The sequence below is a fragment of the Sebastes fasciatus genome, chromosome 23, assembly GCF_043250625.1.
Source record: "Sebastes fasciatus isolate fSebFas1 chromosome 23, fSebFas1.pri, whole genome shotgun sequence".
NCBI classification, from domain to species: domain Eukaryota; kingdom Metazoa; phylum Chordata; class Actinopteri; order Perciformes; family Sebastidae; genus Sebastes; species Sebastes fasciatus.
This window is the reverse complement of record NC_133817.1, coordinates 18,812,453-18,834,990: the sequence shown is the minus strand read 5'-3', so window position 1 is coordinate 18,834,990 and position 22,538 is coordinate 18,812,453. Positions and strand designations below refer to the sequence as shown.

At 40.0% G+C, this 22,538-nt stretch overlaps 1 protein-coding gene and 1 long non-coding RNA gene across 11 annotated transcripts in view; one reads left to right on the top strand and one right to left on the bottom strand.

Annotated features, from left to right (window-relative positions):
* nrcama (neuronal cell adhesion molecule a) overlaps positions 1–9,887 on the top strand; it is a 75,598-nt gene extending 65,711 nt beyond the window's left edge. For 6 of the 10 annotated variants that reach the window (XM_074625753.1, XM_074625751.1, XM_074625752.1 and 3 more), the window contains 5 exons: positions 1,190–1,312; positions 1,498–1,653; positions 2,092–2,223; positions 2,318–2,396; positions 5,906–9,887. In XM_074625753.1, coding sequence (XP_074481854.1) covers positions 1,190–1,312; positions 1,498–1,653; positions 2,092–2,223; positions 2,318–2,396; positions 5,906–6,140 — 725 coding nt within the window. In that variant the 3' untranslated portion in view covers positions 6,141–9,887. The remainder of the gene's footprint in view (positions 1–1,189; positions 1,313–1,497; positions 1,654–2,091; positions 2,224–2,317; positions 2,397–5,905) is intronic. The other 4 variants (XM_074625758.1, XM_074625759.1, XM_074625757.1 and 1 more) reach the window with 1 other exon arrangement.
* Positions 9,888–12,810: 2,923 nt separating this feature from the next.
* LOC141762289 (uncharacterized) lies at positions 12,811–21,126 on the bottom strand. The gene is made up of 3 exons (XR_012592779.1): positions 21,019–21,126; positions 17,865–18,070; positions 12,811–12,881 (listed from the first exon to the last, which is right to left on the bottom strand). It is a non-coding gene; the product is annotated as an uncharacterized LOC141762289 (long non-coding RNA).
* Positions 21,127–22,538: the final 1,412 nt, after the last annotated feature.

Sequence of the window (22,538 nt, the reverse complement as noted above, 5' to 3'; positions counted from 1 at the left end):
TTAGAGATAGAGTGAAAATACAGATATCATATGAAACTAGAAAAATGTCATGTGAACAGTTAACTAACAGGAAGGAGGTTAAATAACGCTCCAAAGTTAGGCTAAATTTCGGCGAGGAAAAACTGGCATGTCCATTTTTTAAAGGGGTCCCCTGACCTCTGACCTCAAGATATGTGAATGTAAATGGGTTCTATTGGTACCCACAAGGCTCCCCTTTACAGACATGCCCACTTTATGTTTCAATATTTCTGCGTACGGGGGTCCCTAAATAGTCTTGGAATTGCATAAATTGGGTATCACTGTAAAGCTGAGACTCGTATGGATCCAATGAGCTCAATTGTATTCATGAGTGATGATGTTAGTCCCCATAGTAGCCATGTATTGAAACTATTTTTTTTTTAATTTGACGTCACTGTATAAAATGACCTGTGATGACCTCTAGGATAATCACAGCCTCATGAAACTTTACAACCACAAACTAGAGACCTAGAGCATTCAGAGGATGGATGGCTTTCCTGGGTAGATTGACAATAAGGGTGTTTCTGTGTAAGAACAGAAGTGCTCGCCATCAAGGTTTTTGATGCCAAATCACAGCATGGCTTTTTCTACGGTGTTCCTCAAGGTCTCGGTGTCTTAATTTGGTATTTTGGAGGGATTATTGATAATTTTTATCAATTCTTGAGTGGTAAAAAATGGTTAAATTTAGCAACAAATCTGTGTAACAAATGGTATCAACCAAAAAAATTGCCGCAACAACTTACGAGACATAATAGAGCATGGGGATGGCCATCATATACTTCTATCATACTGTTCTAAACCCTTATACACTTTCACTATTTATTTTTAATTAATTAATTAAATAATCAATTCATGTTTATTTTGGATTTATGACTAGAACAATTTGACACCCAGTGCTGGGCTGCATCTTAAATTAATCTTCAGGTTCCCAGCTTTCAGATGATGTACACCACTTCTATGTGACATCTACTGTTGACCTGCTATCTCCCCTTAAAGACCCCCTGTAAAAAGCGGATCTCAGAGGGTTAATGTTATTTCTACTCGGTCCTGTACTCTAGCTCCATAGCAGTATTTGAAAGGTTTTATTTCATAGTAAGGACTTTTGTAAAAATTGGTACATTTTAGAATTAAATCCCTTGATTTTTTCCCCCCCTCTCTCTTGTGTGCTCAGTGCCGCATGTAGGCCCTGCGTTTGGCAAAGTTAACACGTCCATGTCGGAGGACGGTGCAGTGATCAGTTGGGATTACTTTGGACACCATAAGAATGTATATGTGGAATATATTGTAGAAAACAGTAAGGCTTCGCTTTGTATTTGCAATCATCTTAAAAAAAAGTGCATGCATTAATTGGCTGTGTTTATAATTGAATCAATCTGATACCATAATAATTTAACCTTCAGATACTATCATTCAAATAATGATTCTTCCCCAAAAGGCTCTGTGAATCTAATTCCTCTCCATCCGATTCACCAATTCCAGGTAAACAGGACTGGACAAAGGAGTTGGTAAACGGTTCACACTGGCATATGATAAAAGGTTTAAAGCCAGGGACGTCCTATAAGGTGCGTGTGGTAGCTAGAGACCCGGCCGACCCGGCGGTCCACAGCACAGAAGAAGTGGTGGTCTTGGTTCCAGGTGAGGCAGCATGCCTCAGGATAGACCGTCTTTGTGCTTCACTTTTCTTCATTTTCCCATCCTGTTTTCTGTCGCCGTGTCATTACCAGATATACAACGCTACATTCAGACACGAATGTACGGTAGTTAGTTTGCTAATTAGCATAGAAGCATGTCAGAAGTTGCCATCAAGTCGGTCTGATGCATGTCATTTAAAATCATCACTAAGAGGTCCATCATTTTACGGTTTTACTGGCTTTTGTTTTTCCCTTTTTGTCATATTTTCGGCGCCTAAACGATCATTCCATATTAACCCATTTTACAGCCTCTTTTAATCTGTGTTGTTTCACCATGAAGACAACAGATTCCACCATTTTAGCATCCTAGATTGAGATTTGGATAGACAGTAAGACTAACTGTTTGTCTCCATCTTTCCCTTCTTTCCGTGTGTGTGTGTAGCCGTACCCAGCCGGCAGGTAGACATCGCCACCCAGGGCTGGTTTATCGGGCTGATGTGTGCCATCGCTCTCCTCATCTTGGTCCTCCTCATAGTGTGCTTCATCAAGAGGAACAAGGGTGGCAAATATCCAGGTAAACGCACACGTCATCAGCATATCCTGTAATTTTTAAACTTATTCACACAGAGGGATGGAAATTTTAAAAACTTCTTTGTGTAATCTAACAGTGAAAGAGAAAGAAGATGCTCACCAAGACCCAGAGATCCAGCCTATGAAGGAGGATGATGGGACATTTGGAGAGTACAGGTAAGAGATGGAAAAGACTACCATACGGCTAAGATAGGACCACAGCATACAGTAGTGTCTGAGATTTCGTTTTTTCATCCATTGTGTCCTGACTTTGAGTTTGTATGTAGAACATTTTACCAGGCTGCAGAGACACTCTCCCCACCAGACTCCATTACCAAACACTCCATAGAGGCAAGGCAAAAATCTGCACCACTCTGTGTTGATTCTTATAATGACCAACTCACACTGACATTAATCAACGAAACAAAATACCGTACAACTTCAATTAAAAGCTCAGCCCCAATTAACGCCGAGTCCCTGTTACTCACCGTTGTGGCTACACGTTTAAACATATAAACGCAGGTCTCAATTAGACGCCGGGTAACTTTTGTCAATATGGACATGTTACACATCGTTAGATTCTCTACAATTCAATTGTCCAGTTCATTTTACAGAAGCTATGAGCACCAAAATGTAATTCATTTAGATTTATGGTGCTATTGATCGCTGCTAGACCGCCCCGTTAAGTGCCTCCCAGTGAAAATGTTTTTGAAAGGCTAAACGCCAACACATATGGATTGAAGCAATGTCTTTTGTTAGACAGAAGCATGTAGTGAATTTTGGAAATTATTATATCGATCTTTTTTCAATAAATGTTGACTTTTGGACTGAAGACTGAGACAATTACAGTCAGACGCTGCTTCGCTCGTGTGTGAAATAGATAAAGAGAGAAGGCACGCAATGTTTCTGTAAGTTATTCATAATAATTAGAATATCAACGTTATTAAGCTACAAACTATTCGGTACAGCCGTAAATTAGAGACGAATACAAAGTGGCAACTCCTTACCTTCGAAGCGGTCATTAAGTCTGAATATGTGTCCATTCCTCGGTTATTTATATTCTTTTTGAATGTGAATACTGTCATGTGTAGTCCACTACAAAATAAAGGTGTTCCCACCTTTCTCTGTGTTAGTTTTCACCCCTTTTCCTTTTCGTCAGGCCGGCTAGTCGCTGACGGGCAGCTGGGTTTTAACATGATAAAGAGGTGTTGTATCAGTAAAACGAGCGTTGTTAACTGTCTCACAGCTAGATGAAGTGAATGATTAATAATTGATATGTTATCCGATAGCCTCATTTTTATACAAGTAATATTCAAACTGGTTTAAATAACCAATTTGATAGAATTTCCCATCTTTGCTGAGCATGAGTTTTGTGCAAAAGGAATTAAAGGCCCGTCCTAAATATACGCCGGTTGAGTTCAGTGATTGAAGCAAATTAAAGCCCGGGCTATTAATTGCAGTTTTACTGTATGTCAACTTTAACAAGTTGATTATATGCTAACTGTTCTCAAAATAAGTTTAAAGCTAGGGTTGGTAATTTTCTTAAAACATGTTTTGTTATATTTGTTGAAATTCTCCTTACATCCCGACAGCAATCAATAAATCAAATGCTCTAACAAAAGAAAGATAGAAAAGTCCGAACTTAATTAATGCACTCGTTAATCTATGGGGCACCACCTCCTTCTGGAGGTAAACAGATGAAAAATAATTCAACAATTTAATAAGAAATGAATCACTCATAAACATAAACAGTAATTCCTGAAAGCATTGATCCTTCTGCTTTGAAACAAATAGGACAGACAACGACTTTGGCGATAAATGAAAGATTTATTTATTATAAGATGTAATCATTTAATAAACACTTCAACATTTCTGTAAACAGTCACAATAAAACATTATAGAACGGGTTACAAATGTTCTTTTCTTACTTGACTATCAAAAAGGCATTCTTAATAGAGCCAATAATGAGCTAAAAACAGGATACACAGACTACTAATTAGTCATTTTAACGGTACTCAAATCTTTTTATTCAGTGCGGTACTTTCTATTAAAGTGGTCTTACCACCGATGGACGCTAGATGGCAATGTGACTGCATACAGTATTAACAAGATATTTGTACAGCTTGTGCATTTGGGGTTGTACAGACAGGAAAAATGTTGAAAACACCTGTTGAAAAACTTAAGTGTGGTTATTGAATAATTGGATGGTTAAGTCATTACAATTCAGATTTAAGACAAGTCTATTCAAAACTCCCCTGCGGTGATTAAAGGCCAATTCTTGTGACACAGGAATGTCTCGTGCAGAACTCGCCCATGTAACGGTTAATTATTAGTCGGCACCCAGACACGTTGCGTCTGTTACACTGACTTGGCGACTTTCTCGCTAGATTAAGCAATTGTTGAAGCTACAAGCTTCAAGCTACCTTCGTTGGAAAAAAGTTGGCATCACTGGGCTCGGTTTCTTTCGTGTACTCGTGCTAGTTTCTCAACATTACCAACCCTAGCTTTAATACAAATTCCGTTATTGTGACGTAGTTTTTTCATCACATTTTTCTCTGAATATTGAGGATTTTATAACTTAAAGCTCCTCAGGAAAGTTGGAACAAAGTAGTTGCTAAGAGTGAAATGTATTTTTACCTTAACATGGATGTCATTGTGCTTTAAATGTTTCCATACGCATGTCTTCTGTCTTGTCTGTGCATAAGAGAATAGACTCATTGTGGCCCATGAATTGCTTTTCATGTGTCCTTCCATTCTTTGTTTTTGGCGGGTTTAGGTCTATGGAGAGGTAAGACGAGATAAGCGGTAAAATCCAGCATGCAATTCTATAAAACTCCTCGAGCTATGACTCTGAATTGAGCGAAAGTGATCTGGTTGACTATGTCATCATACTCACTGACATAGTCAACACCATAACCATCGTAACACCAAAATTTGACATGAAAAATGACTGCTTCTACTTCTAGCTTCCGCCATTTATTTTTTTAACACAAACGCATTGAGCTTGAAAATAGAGTTGAAATGTATCAGATTGTAGAGCTTGCCTAGTATTGACTGGAAAAAGACCTTTTTTAGACCAAATGAAAAGTGGCTTTATGTTTTGGGAGGGGAGGGGGGACTAAACAAATAAGTGCATTTTTGATTATTGCATGTAAACTGAAAGCATATTGGTTGATTCCATTACAGAAATTGTATATGACAGTAATGTATTGCAAGAGACTGAACAGCACGCAATTGCAAAAATCTTTAGCAGTGGTCACCAACCCTAAATCTTAACATCACCCAGATTTGAAACAGCACTAACACTATAGTTAATACTATAAAATACTATAGATGTAGCTGAGCTGCTCCACTGTACAAGTACCATGACATGTAATGTTTCAGGCATCCCATTGTTACTGTACATTATAACTCTTTATTGTTTATGTCAACTTCATGTTGCTTTACCAGCACATTTGTACCAAACTGTGTACATAACACAACAGCAATATACGTATGCTGTCATTACATGTAGTAAATGTGGTAGTTGTGCAGTGGAAGAGCCAGATTACTCGTGTAAAATGCTAATGCTTGGATAATAGCCTGCCCTCTGCGTGACGACAGGGTTTCTGACCACTGCAGAAAAGAAGTTCAACAAACCTGCATGAATTATTTTCTCAATAACCTTCCTTCCAACCTTTTTATAGTGACACAGAGGACCACAAGCCGCTGAAGGGCAGCCGGACGCCGTCCAACGGGACGGTGCGCCGCGACGAGAGCGACGACAGCCTGGTGGACTACGGGGAGGGCGGGGACGGACAGTTCAACGAGGACGGCTCCTTCATCGGCCAGTACAGCGGCAAGAAAGAGAAAGACACGCACGAAGGCAACGAGAGTTCGGAGGCCCCGTCGCCCGTCAACGCCATGAACTCGTTTGTCTAACGAAAAGGGGCCCGCGGCCTGGCTGCGACGGTTTGCTTACGGCCACTCCTTGTCACCCTGGCAAATGTGACCATCTTCTGTGGTGACAGTTGCTAAGGTGACAGCCGTTGTGGACACCTACTTCTACAATGGTGGCTGTCACTCCGGTGGCCCTCGCCACGGCTACCTGTCACCAAGACTGCTGACGCGCCCTCATCTCCACAACCCCGCCGGCCCCTGTCACACTGTGACCTCGTCTGATCTACACACACTCAACATGGCAAAGACCCACCCCCCCCCCATAACCATTGAAAGAAGGTGTGAAACGAGGGATGCGAGGACTCCGAGAAGAGGGAAGGAGAGAGGAAGCAATATAGAAGAGCGGAAGGAATGTACCAGAGAGTTTAGCCACTCCGACTGAGCAGAAGTGTGAGTGTTAGTGCCATTTGATCTCCTTTGCAAACATACTAAACACGACGTATCCAAATATATATTTTATCAAAGTACAGTACGTGACCCGCAGGCAGGCATATATATGCATTGAATCACGTTAATTAACACCCGCATGGAGTAAATCACGATTCTTATTAAGCATTTTACCACCTTCGTGTTGCAGAGGTGAGCTGTGTGTTGAGACTGTATATGGTGCACGCCTACTAGCGACTGGGTATTCCTTTTTGTTTTTCATTTTTTCAGTCAAAGTGTTAAATGGCGTTTGATATATAGAGGAAAAAAAATGGCAGCAGGGTCTTTGCGGATACTGCTTTCAAAATGCGTGACTCAAAGTAGAGGCTAGCATAAGTCTTTTTTGAGACAGATGAACTGTTTGTACATATGTAATAGAATAAGAGGAAAGCTATATGTCACGGTCGGGGTTGTCCATATGTAGTCATTGGAGAACCTGGCTAGAAACACTTTGAACTCAGCGTTTGGTCACCAGCCAGCCAGCCAGCCAACCAGAACTCCCACACTAATTCCAATCGGCCTGTTTTTAGCTTCATGTTTTCTCTAGCTTTCTTTTTTTGATTTTCTCACCCGATCTGTTCCTTTCCCCCGAACCTATGCTTCTTGCTACTGAGCACCAACTGAACACTAGCGGAGCTGTGATTGATCCAGTGTCGTTGTCAAGTGCTTCCAACCCCCCCACATCCCACCAAATAGTGGCCACCGTGCAGGCCTTTCTTTTAGGCGATCGTGGTATCTGTCAGAGCTATACCCAACATTGTCTCCAGAGCCCAGTCTCACGGCAAAACGTGCAACAGACCCGCCTGTCCACCAGAAGAACGTGCGTCAATGTCACGTTTTCTCTCGCCGAGATGCGAATATTACAGGCCTGCATGAAGGTGCAGTGAAGTCTAACTTCAGAGCCAGTTACAGAGTATATAAAGCGAGAAAGACCACTTATGGTGGATGCGTCCAACAAACAACACTTTCAACCAGGAGACCCATGTTCGAGACCGGTGTTTTGTTTTGCAAGTTACATTTGTCACATATTTTCTGTACTGACGTTACGTTGTTTCTGCGCCTGTTTTACTTAATTTACGTACTTATTTTAAGCCCAACCATGACGTTTTCCCTTACCCTAACTTAAGTGGTTTTGTTGTCTAATCCTAAGTGAGTGGCTTTGTTGCCCCCCTACTGGTACTGCACATTAATACAGGCATGTAATATTCTCTGCGAGGCAAAACATGACACTGACACGCTATCCTCTGGTGGACAGGGGAGCTTTATTTCACCCTTTGGCATGATATCGGGTTGGTCTCCAATAGCATTTCCACTTATGTAATGGCAGAAAGAGGGTTAAGTGTTACACACTTTAGTTCTGGATGTTTAGATTTTTGGTGATCAAGAACCTCTCAGCACGGTTTCTAGTGCCTTCGTAGAGAACAGTGACTTAGATCCATAGAGTTACATCCCTCTTCATACACAGACAGGACAGACCTGAGATCAGTGCAGTTCTTAAGGGTCCATGAATACTTTGCATACCACCCCGTATTACTCAAAAGACTATTGAAATTCATGCAAAAAATAAGCCGTTTCAGACTGTGTCAATAAGGGCACGTTAAAACTAAGGCCCTTTATTTTAGGTGTCTCAGTTTGTGAAACATCCAATGCAGGCTTATTAACTTAAAATAGCCTCTTAAGAGTCTCACTTCGGGGTCCAGGGTTCCTACACAGCGCTGAAAACTATTTCAGAAATTACCTTTTTCACGGTTGTACACTAGTGGCATTAGTTGCGAGGACTAATTTCCAGCTATAGATAGTTATGGCCTTGTTGACAATCATACACCCAGTTATCATCAGCCCGTATGTTATACAAACAGACCGCCAAATCATACCAACCAGCTACGACTAAAAAGGAAATGCGTGGAATATGGAAAGGTGTAGGAAACCTGAGGTCAGAGCATGGACACCTCATGTCAAAACATTCATCTTGAGGAGGAGCCTCCAAACTAAACTACTGCCAACCTGCTCACCAGGTAACTGCCAACGGGAACCAGACTCGCCATCTGGTACAGACGGGACTTACTGTCACTGGTAGCACTTAGAAATGAAGGGGGTCGGATAAAATTGCGTAATGATGCTGAATGTGGGAAAACAAGTGTATCTGTTTATGTGAATGAAATTATTGCTTGTTTCACTGCAAATGGTAAAACACACTGGTGACTTTGGTTTATGCATTTAACCTTATATCTGTGTATGTTGTCACGTTCTGAGCGCAGCACTCGGTGAGTTTTTCTATTCCTGTAAATGAATGAAGCTTGTGTGTGAATGTTTCGGGTGCACGAGTGTGTGTGCGTGTGCAGCACATGCATGCTACTGTGTTACAGCGTGCGTGATGTATAATATCGCTTTTTCCATGGATAACGGTTCTGATGTGTGCGTCTACAGGATACACAAGAGCTTCTTTTTTTTTTCAGAATACATTTCCACGTCTTGGGTTTTATCATAACTTGCATCAAGTTTTTTACGTTGCGATGTGTCGGCTTTCCACGTGTAGATATTTTTGTTGTATTTTGTAAATAACGGCTTGGCTTGAGAGCAGACGCTTTTGAGGTCAGAGGTGAGAGCTCGACCTCAATCGGCCCCGCTGCATTATGGGTAGGAGGGGGTGTGCGTGAGATGAGACTATTTACAGTTTTCACTCTTTCATTTGCTGTGAAATTTCTTTAATTTTTTTGAACATGTCAGGTGAATTTGCTAGCTCAAATGTTTAGCCTATCAGGTATCAAACGAGATTATTTAACTTGTGACTGAGCTCTTGTGACACCTGTATTGTTTCTGTCTCTGACAGTTCATGCACCTTTTCTGTATTTTTTAATAAAAAGGCACACACTTAAAAAAGGACGTGTCATTTCAAACATCTAGTTTACGACGACATCTGGAGTCTTAACGCAGCACGCTGGAAAACTTGTCGTCGCAAACTAGATATCAGATAGAAACTGACCCATCCTTTTTTAAGTGAGTGTGCACCTAAAAAAACAAAACAAGTGTAATTTGGAGCATTACAGAAGGATGGACGGCATGGACGGATAAGCGGACTGGCACATTGGAGCGTGAATACCCTGGAAACTGTTCTAGTGACTGGTGAACTTACAGTAGGATATACAGTATATGATATGATATAATATGACATTCTGGTTAATGTTGAAGCTACACGAGAAGCATGAACGGCTGTCGAAATGGTTTACTCTACAATATAATATTGCAAAATATTTTGTATTTTAAATGAAGTTTAAAAAAATGAAATAAATGTTGGTTTCAGGATTTCAAATCGGTTCTGTTTTTTCTTTGCGGTCATGCATGCAGTGCAGCATGCAAAAGTGTGTCTTTAGCTCTACCTAGTGTACGAAAATGTCTCTTTTTTTTAATCTGTCAAATAACCTTACAAAGATAAACCACCAAATGTTAATCCCTAGAGGATTAACATACAACTGGTGTATGTGCGCATGCGATGTGACATCTCTCTTGTACTCTCATACTGAAATGTGTAGTTTTACATATGGTGTCTTTCCAAAAGGACAACCAATTAAAAGGTGACGGCTAACTGCTAAAATGCAGATTAAAATGACAATTTCCAAATTCAAAGGTTTTGTTTGTTGCATGCTCATACATGTGTGGTGAATAGTAATTGGAATAAAAATAAGAATACATTTCCACATAAAGGGTAAGAAATCAAAGATAAATAGGCATATATGTGTAATGGTCGTTGTTTACCTGTGGACTTGTGGTGGATGCGTCCCCTTACGTCTGTGGTGCAGGAAGGATGGAACAGCATCACTCTTCATTCTGGAGCTGGTATAAAGATCAACAACACAGTCTTCATCAACAGTGTGTTAAGCAACCATACAGATCTCCAGCTCAAGAGTATTTTTCTTTGCAGACTTTCACAAAAGACTAATATAAAATAAATGTTCACATTACAATGCTAGTATAGTCTTTTTCAACATTCTAGTACAAACCAAACATGTAATTATGTATGATTTTCTACAGAGCACCTTAGCAAAAAGAGCTATTTTCTTTTACATTCACAATAAAAATCCTAAAAACACTCTAGATGAACATTTTGCACATAGACAATAAATGGAACACCATCTTGTGTTCTATATATATCAGACCGGCAATACGTCTTCCAGAGTAGGCTCTCATGACCACGCCCCCTTTCCGGGGAAAATTTTAAGAATGAATAAAGATAAGTTTTATTTTATACTGTCGACCATGTACTTCTAAAATTCTGCAATGGGTTATAAATGAAGATAAATAAAGACATGAAACACTAGTAGCCCATGAAGGACAACAAAAGCCTTAATTTCACTCTAAATATGATGCATCAAAAAGCTGGAATCAAGAGGTTTTCATGCAACGACAATATGTGAAACCCACATTTAACAATACTGTACCTGGTATAACAGCACAGTCTTCATCTGCAGGGTGTTATGCAACTGCAACCGTACAGATCTGTGGGACAAAAAGTAGAAGCATTACTATCTCAAATAATTACTAGCAAACTTTATGGCTGAGAGCAAGCCATCAAGTGCACGGCAAGCTAACTACCATTTGCTCAACATGTAACTTAAAGTGCTACTAGTGGATTGAGTTACTATTTCTGCACATACATCTCTGTAACTTTCAGATTACATGCTAGTATTGCTTACAGTCAAAATGCATGTTACTGATAGTTGCAAAAATAATTTTAAAGCACTAAACATATAGGTAATGCAGGATGACAACAACTCCACTCCGTCTTAATCTTTGCTAAGGTGCTGAAAAAATCAATGAGTCCAAAAGATGATAGAACAGATATCCGCACACTTAGATCTATGTAGTATTCCACTTTATTCTAAGCTTTCGGTCTGTCAGACCTTCATCAGAGCATACGGTATGCTCTAGAAAACCTGTGACCTCTAGAAAGTGCAGGAACAGCCATCGTGTCATTAGACTTTGATTATTTTGTATTAGACCAGAACAGGCCAGATCTGGGACTTACGGGAAAAACCTGTCAGAAGGGGATTAATCATTACCTTAATTAAAGGGACTGTTTGTAACTTTCTAAGCGTATAAATGTAGCGGGTCGGCACATATGCGCGCTCGCATATGCGCGCTCGCATATGCGCGCTCGCGTGTGGCCGCTGTCTCGTCTCCTCTGCTGAAGCCTGCGCTGAGGCAGGAGAAGCAAACACAGTATCAGCACTGATTCATGGAGAGACCTTCGTCTGGTCAGCTAACATTACTGCCAAGCAGCTGAAATAAAGAGTGATATTGTGCTTTTAGCTGACGTGTGTCGCCTCACTGTTTTGAGCGATGCTCGTTCATGTCCATTTAGAGCGAACACAAGCACGAGCCCGACGCTGACTTTCGTTGATTTCACGGCCACAGATGTCGCTGTTAAGAAGCATTTCTGAAAATTAAAAATAGTCCCTTTAAGGGAGGGTGTGTTATGTTGTTCTGGTATACTGATGTACTCGAAAATACGAATCAGTCTTGTGTTGACTGCAGAAACGCAAGGCTCAGATCTTTTATGCCAATAAAGGATCTTTTGCATCTCTCCTGAGTCTGATTTTTCACAACACATTTTGGCGTCACGCAAAAACGGGTGTTGGCAAGAGCAAAGAGGACGATCCTCAAGGCGCAGCCTGCTGCAGTGGTCCGGTGGTTTTTCTCTCTCTCTGTGACGAAAGGTGGCCACCAATAAACGTAAGCAGATTTTGTTTAACTATATCGCCTGGGAGAGAGTGGCTGCTGTACAGTGAAGTATGCTGGTAAGGCCTAAATAATTTAATAATTGTTGGGGCTCTCCAAAATAACAAACCATAATATGAGAAACAGAGGTTGTAGTGATGCAATCTGTATGTGTGTGTGTCTGGCTATGTGCATGCAATGTAAATATTTGTAAATATGTTGTAAAAGCCTCGGTAAAGGGACAGACAGCCACTTGAATACTTGAAACACTAACTTGAGCTGACGTGCATCACTAACAACACCTTGGTTGGACATCACATGCAGCAGACGGTTAACTGGCTCAACTTTACGTCCAACACGAGTTCAGACTGTGCAAGGCGCTTGAATCAGAGCGAATGGAGGGTGTTCTGGCACAGTGCGCATTGTCTGAGTGGACAGATTGTATGGAGTGTGTGTGCCAGCTGAAGAGGCGTGTGAGCGGCTATGTTCAGAACTCACCTCTGTCGTTGATGGAGGGTGCAAACCGCCCGCATGCTCAGCCAGGTGAGGGCGAGAGACACGGCACTGCCCCTGGAGAGAAAGCTGGGGGAGAGAGAGAGAGAGAGAGAGAGAGAGAGAGTTAGCACTGGAAGCCTCTATGGCTCAGTTCACATTACAGGGCTTAATGCTCAATTCCGATTTTTTTCCCAGATCTGTTCTTTCTGAGTGACCCATATCTGACATCAGAGTGAACGGATCTCTGCCCTGACTGCCTCACATGCAACCAGTAATGTCACACACACACAGGGGACTGCCACCGACGGCACACACACACTGGAGTTTGTTGGAGTCCAGTGAATGCCAGACATATTTCTCAATTTAACAGATCTGGGTTACCCGTTAAGACGTTATTCCTAAATCGCAACGTATGACTTTGTATGACTCCTAAAGAATTTTCATTTCGGCTGACATTTAAATTTAACAGCTCTTCTGTGACCGAAGTTAAATAAACTAAAGTAAGATGTGTGACGTTACGGTTTGACATCCCAGAACACTGACAGTCGGCACATCAAAGCAATTATTATAATGTGATTTAATGAAATCAGAGTTCTGCTTGGTGAAACATGCAGAATTTATCAGAAGAACTGAGCGAGTTGTGAAAAGTCTGTTTGATAGGTAAATTTACATTTTAAATGACTGACGAGGGAAATAAAGTAATGCTGAGCTTCCCGGTAAACATCTACTCCTTCTAAAAGCTCATTTATGATTTCTTACGACTCATAAACAGACACTAGCTCATTAATCAAACATCATTCAACATAATTCTGTATTAATTTTAGCTCCATGTAAAGTGAATAAACGTGATAAACCTCGTCTGCCTCAACGACGCAGTTTACACATCGGAGTTCTACTGAGTGAAACATGACACCAAAGAACTTTGTAATATAGAAAAAGTATTTTTTTTGTCAGGTAACAGACATTATCAGTGTCTGATTGACGCACTGCCACTGTGGAGAGACTGTGGAAACTTCTTCTGTAGTTTCAACAGACCGCTCTGACACTGTACGATGAGTGATCTTCACCTGCGCAGTGAAGTACAACGTTGAAAAACACACATGGATTCCGATATGACCGTTCTCACAGCAATAAGCATGGTCAGTGACTGGATATTTATCGGACTTAAAGCCACATATGACAGTGGCCCAGATCTGATGGGAAATAAATTGAATTTCTTTGTCCATACTTCTCTGAAATAATCTGATCTGTCACATGAGAGCAAAAAAATCTAATTTGGGCCACATTTGCTTGTCAAACATTTCCTCATAAATTGAATTTGGTGTCCATTCGTGTATCTGCTTGTATATAAACACAGATGCAAGCTCTGGATCTGGGCAGTGCTTCACAAACATCTCAGCAAATTCCCCTCCAATATCCTCCATGGGTCTGCCCTGACGCTTTAAACCTTCTTCAGCCATGTCTGCAGCCTTGTTGAGGCATATCAAAAAGCCAATGGGAATTTTTCTGCGGTAGAAAACAACGGGTACCTTGTCTTATTTTACAATGACACTGAAATGTCTATTCTCACTGAGTGTATTCACATTGCCGCAAGGCTGAGTGGCCTGGTTGAGTAAAGGAGCACCACCGTGGCCAACATTACCAATGGCACCACTAGGCATCAGTTTGGCTGCAGCAGACTCTCCTATCTGTGAGTCTAATTGATGGATCATGACACTGAAGTTGTGTAACCTGTCACTTTCACCCCTGGGTGTTGAATGATGTTGCCCACCCTATGATACCTGCCCCATAGGGTTCCCAGCCGGATCCTGACTTGACCCTGAATCCCTCTCTCTTGTACGCAGCACAGGTGAAGCACCCACATCTCTCATAATGGACCCACTGGACTAAAGAATTGAACTCTCCTTAAACCTCTACCCCTCTCAGAAGAGAAGTGAGCATCATCAGACTTATCACTTGGCTGAAACACACTAGCCATTTTACCATGAAAACACAGAAAAATTAGACTAGGGCTGGGCGACATGACAATATACCGTATATTATCGAAAGATATGAAAATATCTATCATTTCTATCGTGATGTAAAAAAAGGCAATATTTATGTCATTTGGACGACGCTTTATGTTCCTTGCATGTGGGAGCTGGACCGATCAGCTGTTTTGCTTCGAGAGGCCAAAACATGCGGAAACTTTCTCAGAGCCACACCAAAACAAGAAGAGCCCCTTTGAAAGTCCGACACAGACCAGAAAACCTTCTCTGCAAAGCTTGCCACACGCTGGTTCCCACTACAGGCATACTTGGAGTGCAGGCTATCCGTTGTCATTAACCGACATGACGTGCTTTTTTTCTTTTTAAACAGAATACAGACTATGGTACACAAAAAGGCGTTAACACAGTAGCTATATTCCAAATCACATACTTTTACTTTTTACTTTTAGTACGTACCGCAGCTGCCCTTACAAAGTATGTACTGTTGCATGCAGTATGCGTACAATTAAGACATACTACTTCATCATAACATTGCTCCTTGAACTTTGACCCTCTTACTTATATCAAATCCACTGCACAGAGGATTGTGGGTCAGAATGGCCAGAAAAGCATGCTGGCTTGCATACTGCAAAATGTGACCGGATGTAGTAGGACATCCTGGTATTTGTTGGCATACTGCATTTGACATACTATGTATTGGGACATACTAAATCTGTTTCTGGCATGCTAAACATTATTGTAGTATGGCTACCCAGATAACACACAGTGTTTTGTTTGTGTCCGCTTATGTAGGAACACATAATAATCTATGGAGAAGCCGTGCACACACCCAGATAACACAGATAGTAATTAAATGTACAGCGAAGCATTTCCGATTGTTATGAATGTTTGACGCTATCACACTACACGTCCATTACTTGTATATTGCAAGGACACTGAATGTAAACAAAGCAGGTCTAAAAGTAGTGTAAAAACCCTCGTTACAGCTAACCTGGGTTATTATAACCAATGATATAATAATCAGTGAGGTTATGTTGGCAACACACTGTACACTTTACAAAGAGTTGATTCAGACCGAGATGTGTATGTATAAATTATGGGCCTTAATGTCTGCCACCTGTCCTGTAAAATTCATCAAATTTATCACCTGTTTTTTATTTAAACAGACCAGGCATGTTTATATAAGATATAGGCTATACCTATATTTATTTATTTATTCTCTACAATCAATTTCAGTTGAAACTGTTATGTTCATTTTGCAATGGAATTCTTAAAGGTCACATATTATGCTCATTTCCAGGTTCATAGATGTATTTTAATGTTGCACTAGAACATGTTTACATGCTGCAATGTTCAAAAAAAACTTTATTCTTCTCATACTGCAGCCTGAGTCTGCCTGCCTCAGAGCCTAATTCAGCCTCTGTCTGAAAACCACTGATTCACAGCCTGTCTCCTCCCACTCTGCTCTGATTGGTCAGCGTTTTCTGTCAATCAAACTTCCTCAACAACAACAGCGTCACCCTCCCCCTCCCTCCCGGAGAAGCTCTCGAGAGAGAGAGAGACGAGTGGAGAGAGAGGAGTGGAGAGAGAGGAGCTAGAATAGAGCTTATAAACCACTTTAAAGTTTATAAACCAGAAACTTCACCCAGCGCACGTTACCGGAGGAATCTGATCAGAAATCGGCGACACATGATGAACATCTGCGGTCCAGATTCCAGGTTTTCCTGACGGTTTCTCTCAGGTAAATAATACTATTTATAGCTCTGTTAGTTAACTCAGTGTTTACCTCATGCATCAACTCTGTAAACCGTAAACATACACTCTGTTTTACGTCTGTCTTTACAGATCCATCTGTGAGAAATGACCGACAGAATCATCCCAGAGGAGAGCAGACAGCTGTGGGCAGATGGCTCTGTTTACATGGAGATACAAAGCTAACCCGGTAGCATGTAGCTAACCCGTTAGCATGTAGCTACATGCTAACGGGTTAGCTACATGCTACCGCTATGACACGGTGTGTAAACACAGCGACCATCAGGGTGGAAAATAGAAGATGTGAAACAGTAGTCAGTTCATTATTTCTGCTAAAAGATAAATGTATGGAAGATCAGAGTAATGGTATATTATTTACAGTAGTAGCTGTCTCTGTGTTACCATGACTACAGACCACCGGAGCTTAGCTTACCATAGTTTACCAGAGCTGAAGACTTTCTCCTGTACCATGTTAACATAACTAACTAACAGGTGAGATGATTACAAATGCTGTGAATAATTAATATTGTCATCTGTCAACTCAAATAAAGTTTGACTGTGAAACAGAAATGTGTTGTGTTGCTTACAAGTCACTATTTACTACCTGTACTCTGCTACATGCATGACATCAAATATATATAATATATAAATATCATCTGTTTAAACAGTGCAATTACATAAAGCCTTTGTGAAAGAACATGTTATATTTAGATGATGGGAGTACATGAAGCCTGTTCTGCTGGTTCTTGCAGACTTTGCTCAAGTTAGGTTGAGGAGGAGAGACAGTGACGCGCTGTGGGGCGGGGTCAGCTACTGAAGGTTCTCTCTGGTTCGACCAGGAAACCCTTACATGGCTTGCATTTCTCTAATGACGTCAGAAGAGAAGGAAAAAAAGCGATTTTTTTTTCTGCACCCATTTCCGGACAAACGGAGGAGGAGAAAAAGAGAGAGGATGGTCTTTTATGATACTATGGTGGCCTGTAGACACACTGGGGACAGATATTGATGTTTAAAAGACATGGAAAAGTGCATTTTGCATAATAGGTGACCTTTAATAAAATACGAAAATACTCCGTATTGTCAAATCCTGTGGTTATTTCATATTGACTATTTATCTATTGAATTACCAGAAAACATGCTATATCGTGATATATATCGTTATTGAGATTTGAAATGACCTATATCAGGATGGAAGATTTTGGCCATAACGCCCAACCCTATAAAAGACAATAAAATAAAACTTAAAGTTGGGTTTGTGTAAATGAAAGTGTAAACCCAAACAGTTCAACCAGAGTCCTATTCAGTTAGTGAAACTTTGACAGCCCTTAACCATAACTCAAAGTCCAGGACAGACGATGTTCCACCACGAACCTCTTCAATGCAATCCACACTGCATCCTCAGTCGGGCCTTCTGCATCAAGCGGATCTGGAATCAGTAGACTTGTGGTGGATGTGTCCCCTTCCGTCTATGGTGCAGGAAGGACGGAACGGCCACACAGGACTGAATCTTGCTCTGGTTCACTCTTTATTCTGGAGCTGGTATAAAAATCAATAACGCAGTCTTCATCAACAGTGTGTTATGCAACTGCAACCATACAGATCTCCAACTCGGGAGTATTTTCCTTTTGCTGACTCTCACAAAAGACTAATATAAAATACATTTTCACATTACAATGCTATTATAGTCTTTTTCAACACATTCATCATACAGTGGTAATATTATGTATGATTTTCTTTAGAGCACCTAAGCAGAAAGAGCTATTTCTTTTACATTCACAATAAAAATCCTAAAACACTCTAGATTAATTTTCGGTGTGCAACACGTTGTTGCTGTTGTACAAAAACTTTGTATCAACATTTTGACCCTTTGAGACCCACAATAGAACCGTTTTTGTCTTTTTTTTAGGGGGAGACAGGGCTTTAGGGCACTGCTTCCCAACTTGGGGGATAACTTTAAAAAAAATATACAGTTGGCCTAAATCTCAGCATTCCATTCATTTCTGTGAAGAAAACTAAATGAAAATGTTATTTTTAAAGTTTGGATTATTAATTAAAATATAAACTTAAAACAAATCTCATGGGATAAGGGCACAGTGAAGACCTGAACACAAACTATATTCACAGAGGCTTCCCTCTGCTAAACAGCCTTGTCCTGCATTAGAAAAGTACACAGTTACAACAACCAAAGAGCTAATAGAACAATGGCCAAGCGTCAGGGAGAAGAAAACACTGAATCTGTAAAAACAATTAAAGTACCCAAAAATAACAGGAAGACTCATCTCTAATTCAAAATTCACAACTTCCTGCAGTTATTGCATTCACTATTTCAGTTAATTGTACAGTTTATCAGTTGTTCTGTACTGTTATTGTTATGCATTGAATATAATATGAAATATTCATAAAATATGTCACTTAGTCAGGGGTCGTGACTCGTCAGTTTACTCTGACAGAAAAAGGGTGCCCTAAGGTAAAAGGTTGGGAACCACTGCTTTAGGGGGTCTTACGTCACATAGAAGTGGTGTACATCATCTGAAAGCTTGGAACCTGAAGATTAATTTGAGATGCACTTCAGCGCTGTGTCAAGTTCTTCTAGTCATAAATCAGAAATAAACATTAACTAATTAATTAAAATAAATTTTGAAAGGTGTATAAGGGTTTAGAACATTATGATCAAAGTATATGAGGGCCATTCCCATGCTCTATTATGTCTCATAAGTTGCTGCAGCAATTTTTGGGTTGATACCATTTCTTACACAGAGTTGGTGCTAAATTTAACCATTTTTTACAACTTGAGAATTGATAAAAAATATCAATAATCCATCCAAAATACCACATTAAGACACCAAGACCTTGAGGAACACCATAGAAAAAGCCATGTGATTTGGTTACAAAAACTTTTGATATTTGGAGATTTCTGCATGAATTGCATTTTTCGGTGATTGGATGGCGAACACTTCTGTTCCGGAAACTGCTCAGAAACCCCCTTATTGTTAATCTAGCTAGCCTAGAGGTCACCACAGGTCATTTTATACAGTGAGATATATGTGATCACTATATGAAATGGTTACTACGGGGACTAACATCATCACACATGAATACAATTGGGCCCATCACAGCTTTACAGTTATACCCAATTTATGCAATTCCAAAACTATTTAGGGACCCTAGTATGCAGAAATATTCAGGAAAATAATTTTTATAATCGGCGAAAGTAACACATTTATGCTGCATGCAAAAAACTGCATGATTTTTGCCCCAAACTGCGTGTGATTATCATAAAGTGGGCATGTCTGTAAAGGGGAGACTCGTGGGTACCCATAGAACCCATTTTCATTCACATATCTTGAGGTCAGAGGTCAATGGACCCCTTTGAAAATGGCCATGCCAGTTTTTCCTCGCTAAAATATAGCCTAACTTTGGAGCGTTACTGAGTCTCCTTCCGGTCAAGCTAGTTTGAGGTGGTTGGTACTAGGGATGTCACGAGAACCGATACTTCGGTACCAACTTGGTACCAAAATTCTAAAAATGTGACGGTACTCGTTTTCTTCGGTACCGAACGATGCCTGTAAAGGTCATTTGGTACCTGAGCGGAGGTACTTGAGATGCGATTCTTCCGGATCTAATGGGGGCAGTATACGCTTACAAGTGTTCTTATCTGCCGTGAAATGAAGGAAGAAGAAGAGCGCCGTAACAGCACGGAAAAAAACAACAACACGAGACGCGAAAGATGGCAGCTGCTGCAGCGCTACCTCCGCCTCGACTTGTTGAGAAAACAAATAGCAAGAGTCGGGTATGGACATACTTTGCATTTGAGGTGGATTTACAAGGAGTAATAATAGATTCGCAAAAAAACAGTATGCTGTGCAGTAACGTGCCGTCGTACTTTTCTTTCCAAAAGAAGAAATACTTCGAATTTAGCAAACCACCCCAAAGACAGACATCCAGACAATATTGTTTGTTTTAAATACTTGAAGGCAACATGCCACTGTTCTGTTTTGCAATGTTAATAGACGTTTCTTTTAATTTATTACTTAAAGGCTACATGCTTCTGTTTTTTGTAATGTTCAAATGTTTTCATAAAGGAGTGCGTGTTGAATTAGATGGGATTTATTGTTTGTTTTTGTTTTTTTACTGTGGTATCGAATTGGTATCGAGAATCGTGTAAATTCACTGGTATTGGTATCGACTACTAGATTTCTGGTACCGTGACATCCCTAGTTGGTACCAATTATTTCCTTATGTTTTCTAGTTTCATATGATATCTGTACCTTCACTCTAGCTCTAAAACTAAACTAAACCTGCTACAGCCTCTAAAAGACAGTAAAGTCGGTCTGCATGCAGGTTTTAGGGGTATAAAAATGAAAAAAAATGTTTAATCTTATACTGTTGATCATGTACTTCAAAAATTCTGCAAAGGGCTATAACTGAGATATAAAACAGTGAGCCCATGAAAGACAACACAAGCCTTCATTAACATGGCCTACCTGGTATAAAACTCAACAGCACAGTCTTCATCAAACGTGTGTTATGTAACTGCAACCAGACAGACCTGTGTAACAAAGAGAAGAAGCATTACTATCTCAAATAGTTACAATACTAGCAAACATTAAAGAGCAAGCCGGTGTTGTGTTGAATACTGTTTCCCGTCGGACAGACTTCACTGTAACACCGGCCAGTGCGTGGCGAGCTAACTAGCATTTAGCTCAAAGTGCTACTCGTGGATAATAAAGTTACTATTTCTGCACATACGAGTCTGTAACTTTCACATTACATGCTGGTAGCGCTTAAAGTCAAGATTTATGTTACAGATAGTTACAAATAAAACATTTTAAAGCATTAAACATGTAAATATTTATAGCAGCTTTGCTCAGGTGCACCCTACCTGCAGCTCGAGGAGAACTGTACTTCCGGTGTTGAGGGGCGTACGGTGCGCGGTGAGGGTCAGTGCAGCTGCGCCAAAACCCCACCAGATGGCACTGAAGCTACGAATATGTAAAACAGCATAAACATTAGTAGAAATTCATAATGAAGTTCATTTTTAACTCTGTATCATATTATTTTAATAAGTATTTAACACTAGTTGCTACTTATCTCTACTGCCTTTCTTAACTAAACAAAAGAGCATAATTCAGATTCGGTATACAGGGAATAGTAGCCATATAGAACAATAACAAAAGAGCCAAGTATATAACACTAGACAAAAATTTTACAAACATTAGTGTCCTGATAGCCTTTTTCTTAGTCGAATTACATATTCCTCAACGTCCTTCAAGAAAACAGTAAATTAAGAATTATTTGTATAATTATTATTGTTACATTTATATTTATGAATAAAATATTTTGCCAACATATCAAATTTATTATAAGAAAATCATTTTTTTCTTTCTTTTTTTTTTTAAAGAAACCAAACACCACATTAATATATAATATATGCTAAAGTGTGCTACAGTGTGCGATGCAAATGTGGACTATTCCTCCTTTAACCAGTCGCCCCTCTTTATCCACAAAACATTCACATTTTAGAGGACCAAGTCATATTTCATTCCCTCATGGTGTAATCTGTTATTAATAATAGATTGATCTGAGGGTCATTTATGATGCACAGCACATGGTAGGAAGTAAGATATGAGCTCTATGGACTAATGCATCTTTTCTAGTCATATTTCCCTGAATGTCCTATAACTATTCAAATACACCTTAATATTCCTTTTAAGACGAGTGGAGTGTGCAGAGTGATTTGTAATCCTTGTAATTGCTGGTGTTTTTCAATCAAATAATTGGCATTAAAGCAATCCAATAACATCCTATGCTGCGCACAGTTGATCAAAAACAACAGATTTTCCATATTTGATTTATTTATTTTGCACAATTTAAGACTATACAACACAACAAAATAATAAATTAATAATATACAGTGCAGGAAGAGGCAAAAAAAACCTCTGGGCTTATCTGAAGCCTCCACCTAGAGACAAGATTAATATATAAAAAAAACAATTTGACTACA